The sequence below is a fragment of the Limulus polyphemus genome, unplaced genomic scaffold, assembly GCF_000517525.1.
Source record: "Limulus polyphemus unplaced genomic scaffold, Limulus_polyphemus-2.1.2 Scaffold10563, whole genome shotgun sequence".
In the NCBI taxonomy this organism is placed as follows: domain Eukaryota; kingdom Metazoa; phylum Arthropoda; class Merostomata; order Xiphosura; family Limulidae; genus Limulus; species Limulus polyphemus.
Genome location: NW_013676173.1, coordinates 7,158 through 13,779, shown reverse-complemented (window position 1 = coordinate 13,779; position 6,622 = coordinate 7,158). Strand labels below are relative to the sequence as shown.

Genomic DNA, 6,622 nt, shown 5'->3' with positions numbered 1-6,622 from the left:
TTTCGTGGTTTATATGTATTAATTGTACTCTTTACTCCACCTGAGTGTTTTCTAAGCTTTGTTGTAATATAGGGAAAAACTGTATTACTGTTACAACTACAGACATATTTCCTTAAATGCTTAGACTGACAAAATCTGAGTTAAAAGCCAGTAAGTTTTCTAATTTATTTGAATAAATAATGTCAGTTCATTCACACATACATATACAAAATTGCTTTGAACATGAATATTCAAGTATGTTGTATTGGTTTGTGATGTGGTACATCATAATAACTATGCATTATTTTTGACAGATTGTATTATATAAATAAGACTTTTTTTCAGAACCTTGTACACAAGATGAGAAAGACAAATGCTACAAAATAGGTGCTGATTGTTTTAACATTTATGAGAATAATGAAGCCAAACCTGATTGTCAGTGTAAACCTTCCTATTATAAAGGAGATGATGGAAATTGTACATTTGGTAAGTAAAACACTTTTATTATAAAGTGTTTGTTAAATATGTATTTTAGACTGAACCTAATATTATGTTTATTTTTCATAAAAAGTATTTGTATTAACTCAAATGAACGGATTCTTCATGTAAATTTTTCATGATAGTAAAAGAAAGTTGAGTCTTATCATATTTGTCATAATAATATAACCAAGGAAGTTTTTAGCTTCCTTTAGTTTCATACTCGTGTTTGTCTACCTTGTAGTAGCCCCCCAGTGGCATAGCGGTATGTCTGCAGACTTACAATGCTAGAATTCGGGTTTCGATACCTGTGGTGGGCAGAGCACAGAGAGCCCATTGTGTTGCTTTGTGCTTAACTTCAAATAAACTAAATAAACTAAAAACCTTGTAGTACAATTAGAACTTCCTTTCTCATGTTTAGTTTTGCATCTGATGTTTTTTTAATGTAATTTGCAATAAAAATAACTTTGTTCCATCCCTGATGTAGTTGCTTCAAAATACTGTTCCAGTTCCCATAGGAAAACTGACAGTTGTATATATAAGAAACCCTAATGCACAAAAAGTAAAATTGTAAACCAGAAACTATTTTGTATTTATAGATATAGCTTGGAATATTGTACTACAGTAGTTTCTTGGCTGTGTAAGTTTGGAAAATTTATTTTTCATCTTTTTTATATATTTATACAGTAACAAGAAAGTAGTTTCTGCATTTAATTTTTTTGTGACTAAGTTTATTTTTATTTCTTATACATACATTTTTGCATAAATTGAAAAGCTTTTGTGTGTGTTTGTATATATATATATACCCAGCTGTTCCTATAATAGAGGAAATGTATTGAATGTTTATTTTCCATTATTATGTTCTTTACTTTTTGCCATTGTTTATTTAAAAAGAAGGTTATAGATAAAATAATAATATTTGTATTAGGAATTGTTGCTCTTGAGCTTATTATTGACAAGATGCATTGGACTGTAGCTTGAATAGTTAAGATAATTTTAAACAACATTCAAGCATACAGCGAATGATTAGTAAAGTGATGAAGTTTTTTGTTAAATTTAAGAATTTCTTTTTAAATACACAGAGTTAAGATATGGCCACCATATTTTGATTTTTGTCATGGTTAGTATCATATACTTATTGATTTATTCTCACATAACTGTGTACTAATTATGAATTAATTTTTATCTGATGTGCTTTATTTATGGAATTTTAACGTATAGAAAAAAGATCATATTTTTTGATGCATTCAGAATATCATACTGTTTTCAAAAAAGGAGATTAAGTTGTAATAGAAATGTTTTGTAACACATCGATACAGCTTTGATTCGGTAAAGATATAACTACTGTTCAACATAGTGAAATCAAGACTACTCAGCATTGTATCACTTGCTGAATAATAATTGGTAGATATCCATGTAAAACTTTGAAAACTTAATTCTTCAGTAGAAGAATAAAAATAAGCATGAACTTCAGTTAGGCATTGTGGTGTAAGTAAATGAAAAATCTAAAGTAATGTGTTAATTTAGCAATTGGTGTAAACAGATTAGATCGTAAAAATATTTCCGTAACTTAGGGTTATAGTCTAGAAAATTTAGAGAACCAGGATGTTTTCTCGGTGAGTTATTCAACTATTTACTCAAGGAGTGTAGAAGTATTTTTAGCTAAAGCAGCCAGAAAGTATCTTCATTTTTTGTGTACACATTGTTGTTGAATTTAACTTGAAAATGATTTAACAGTGCTCCAGGTAAGTGATTTTTTATGTAAGAAGTAATCACTCCCAGAATTCTTTCAGTGGGAGTAAGTTTAAATTTTTTACAAGGTGCAGCACTAATATTTTGTGATAAAAAGTAATTTAATTAATTATCAATTATCTTATTATTTCAAAAGATAAAACTTGGCATAGGATTAATTTACCAAATTAAATCACCAGATGAGTCATAATAAATAAAAATAATGACGGTACAACTTTTTCTTTTCTTTTTAATTTATAGGTCTATATTAAAGCATAAAGGTGCATTTTTCATAATATTTAATAATTTTGTTATGTGCTCCTCAGTTTAGCATATCATTAATCAGTGTAAAACTTGATTTGTTGTATTTGTCTATCTTTAATTTCTTCAAACGGAAAAAAATAAAAGAAATGTTCACAATTTTTGGAAGTATCTAACAAAAATGAGTGTTTTAAATAAATCATTAGAATACAAAGACAAGCAAAATAGAATAGAATTTACTTTAGCATCTTCATTATATTGCAGTAATACCACCACAGCATATGTATCCTGTATGAGAATCAGTATTGGTAACTTGTTATGTGACAGGAAAGTAACTTAAGATATCTTATTAAGAGAACACATATTACATTATTTTTCCAGATCAAGAAACATGAACAACAAAATTTTGAAGACACATAATTTTTTTCTTTATTCTGCATCATGTGTTAGTATCACATGGAATGAAAGAATCAAGATATATAATAAAGTTCATCATAAAAAGAAACACTTTATTAACTGGTGAATTGGAGAAAAATACCTAAATGCATAGTGGAAGGTCACTTGCACTGTTATTGAAATTTAAAAAGAAATAAGTGGCTATAAAAGAAATTGAAATCCAATATTATAGATAAATGAAGTTGATACACACATGCATGGTGAGCAGAAGTAACATCTGAAATGTTGAAAACAAGTAATACTTTACAAACAGATCTTCATGCATTTTAGTTGGAAACTGCACTGACAATTTATTTTGTGTTCCAAAGGTTGCCAGTTGAAAAATTGGATAGCACATATCCAGGAAAATATCTTGTTCATGTGGCAGTTGTTGGGTAGTTCTACATATGCAATATAAAGTAGGATACAATACTCTGTCCCATGAAACAAAAGATTAGTTCCTTAAGCGGACCTTGATACAGAAAATAACACCTAAAGCTGAACATTAATGCATGGTCTCAAAAAGATTAATATGTTCTGAATTAGAAATTGAGAAAATGTTTAAAAATTTCTAAATAATAGATACTCTAGAAAAGTGTACTTCCATGCAATAGTGATATTTCAAAAGAAACCAGTGCAGACAGCATTTGCACACTAGCTAAAAATGTAGTGCATTTCTTATGACTGTATCAAATATGTTCAGTTACGTAAGTATGTAGATCAATTTGGCATCAAGGTGAAAGTAGTACTTGTAGTTGAGAGAAGAATTTTGTGATTTTTTTTTGTATCTTAAATGTGTTTTTGCCACTTCATTAAAATAGTAAATGTGTGATCCTATGAGTTTAGCTCATATCATAATCTCTTCATTCAAGGTTGTTTTCTTAGTTGTCTTTCATATAAGGTAATATGTAGACTATTTAGTACTGCAAATAAAAATTCAGATATGTTATTAGTTAAGTTTAGCTTTAATATGCTGCAGTTGAATGGATGGTTACATGCATTTAAAGAATCTGCATAGAAATTCGTTTATTATTTTAATTTTAATTATGAGTGATAGATGTTTATATTGAAAAATTGTGTTATAGGGTTACTCTTGTATGTTACTCTGGATCATTTTGATCCATATAGCAAAATACTTGAGCATGCAGTAGAAACATTGAAAGTTACTTTAATTGTGAAGGTTAAGTAACTGTGTGCTAGACTTATCCTTCAATTACCACATCATTAGATGGAAATGTGCAGTTGTTTATTGTGTAAAGTAAGTTGTCTCTCATGTTCAAACAAAATCTTATTTCCTATGTACATGTTGGAATCGTTTTAATCTATTGTTTTTCAGTCATCTCACATTAAAAGATGTAATTCATGAAATGTTTGTTTAGGTAAGACTTAATAAGAAATCTCTGCTTCTCTTTGTACTTCAGTCATGCTAGGTTTTTATTTATTTGAAATATGTATATATATATTGTTTTGTTTCTTTGAACTTTTTATTGATTGTTTATTATTTTGCAGCAAAGACTTACAGAATATCCTTGATGTTACTGAACAAGTATAATTTTGTTACTTCTTTAAAACAACATTCTGATTCATCCCATAACAAAAAAGTGCAGAAGGATATTGAGGATGCTGTAAGTTTATTTCCATTTTAAGTTGTTGCTTCACTAACAACATAAGCTATTATTCAATGTGATTTTGATTGATATTTCTAATCTTTCTACTTCTATCTGTGTACTCAATGTTATCTTTGGACAAACCTAGAGTGCTTCAAATGAATTGTCTTATAAGTAAGAAGGTAGTGTAAAAGAAAAGCAATAGGATAAAGTAATTATTTTACTGTACTACTTTTATGTGATTGTTCTTGTTCTAATGTGTTTGATAATGATGTCATTTTATGTGAAGTAAAAGATAGTATTACCTGAATTTATAAATAACTTAAATCGGAAAAGGAAACTTTGTTTCAACAAAGCTACTTCTACAAGAAAACCACTTTAGGCCAGAGGGCAGTTCTAATCTTATTATTCCCTTAAAACTCGGAAGATTATCTTTTTACATTTTATGTATATATCACTTTCAGAGTTACATAAAGAACTGGTAGAATTAACTCTTCAGAATAACGTGTCAAATGTGCTGTTTCTTAACAACACCTTAAATTGGTTTCTTCTTCTATGTCTCTGTTACGTTTTTGAATATTTTGTCATTTAATTTAAATGTTTTTATCTTTCATCTATATGACTTGTGTGTGTGTGTTTGTATTTTTCTAATTCTTCAAAATATGTTTAATTGTAGCATGCAAACAATAAAGTTACTATTTCTTGATGCATTATACTAACCTCTTTCTGTAATGTTGATAGTTTAATGAAATAAAGAGTGATGTGATGTTCAGTTCATACAGCTTACATGTTCAGCATAGAAATAGAAAATGAATGATTACTATTGAATATTGTTAAACACCTTAAACATAGGTTATTTTATGTCGCTTTTGTTTTTGTAGGGTTTTTTATATCTGTTAATTGCATCATGCAATTATATGTGATGTTTATATCTATTTTTACATGTGATTTTAGTTTATGTTTACTTATGTATCTACATAGTATTTAGTATTATTTTTTAATTGCTTTAAATATTTTTCACAATTTTATCAAATTATGCATTTTTGTAACATTCTGTAGTTGAGCAGGTTCTTTTTGGTTATTGAGGTTAAAATAATTCAAAGTCTAGTCCACTTAAATGTGAAGTGTTTCCTTTTTTTTCTACTACAATTTTAACAAGCTTACCAAGTGATAAGCATAATTGACAAATATGACTAAACAGTCATTCATATTTATGTCATAAACTCATATAGTCCTAAAATCATTTACTAACCAGTAGCGAATTATTACAGGTCATATATTTTTTACTTAACAACACATTTGTACAGTATGAATGTCATCAAATACAAGGAATTTCGATTAATGTTAACTTTGGCCTACAAGTGGCAGATATTTATTTAATCAAATTGAAATTTTCATATGTTACAAGTTTTATTAAAAAACACATTAATAAAACTTGGCACATCAGTCATGCTTGAAATTCTAGTCATGATTCTTGTATATAATTATCAGGGATTTTGTGATATAGTCAAACAAATTTGTCCAATGGTTCTCACTCAAGATAAAAGTTGTTTTGTTAAAAATGGAGCACAGTATGTGAATATAGATATAATTAGCATTAAACATTGTAAGTCAAAGTTTTCAATAAAAATGAAAACTTTGATATTTTACTTATAAACATTCTATTTTTAAATATAAATATTTTGGTTGTTCTTCAGTACAAGACTTGTTGGATAGAGCGTATAAACTCACTCTTCTTTTTCACATATGCAGTTGCTCCTATTGTATTTTAAGCACAGAATTCATTCAATTCTATGGGAAATTCAAAAGTATTCTTGCTATTGATTATGCATTTAGACAGTTATCAGAATATCAGTATTATTTAAAAATGTTTACATCTACTATTTGATACTTTTTTTAAATTATTTAAAATAGTAATGAGCTGCTTTAGTGTATTGACCACCAATGGTTTTATCTCCTGCTAAATTAATGTGTTATTACGAATAGTTAATACTACCTATATAATAGTTGGGTGTATAATATGACATTAAGTTATTGGATGAAATGGGTTATTGGTTAAGATACATTTCATTTTGCTATATTTAGGAGTTTTGTAGCTTCCAAGTCTTATTGTTCCCTTTGAACTTTCACAA

At 27.8% G+C, this 6,622-nt stretch overlaps 1 protein-coding gene across 1 annotated transcript in view; it reads left to right on the top strand.

The window, feature by feature from the left end:
• The first annotated feature begins 289 nt into the window (after positions 1–289).
• The window catches only part of LOC111083658, a 13,047-nt gene continuing 6,714 nt past the window's right edge, over positions 290–6,622 (top strand). The window contains exons 1-2 of the mRNA XM_022380302.1: positions 290–465; positions 4,393–4,508. Coding sequence (XP_022236010.1) covers positions 4,416–4,508 — 93 coding nt within the window. The 5' untranslated portion in view covers positions 290–465; positions 4,393–4,415. The remainder of the gene's footprint in view (positions 466–4,392; positions 4,509–6,622) is intronic.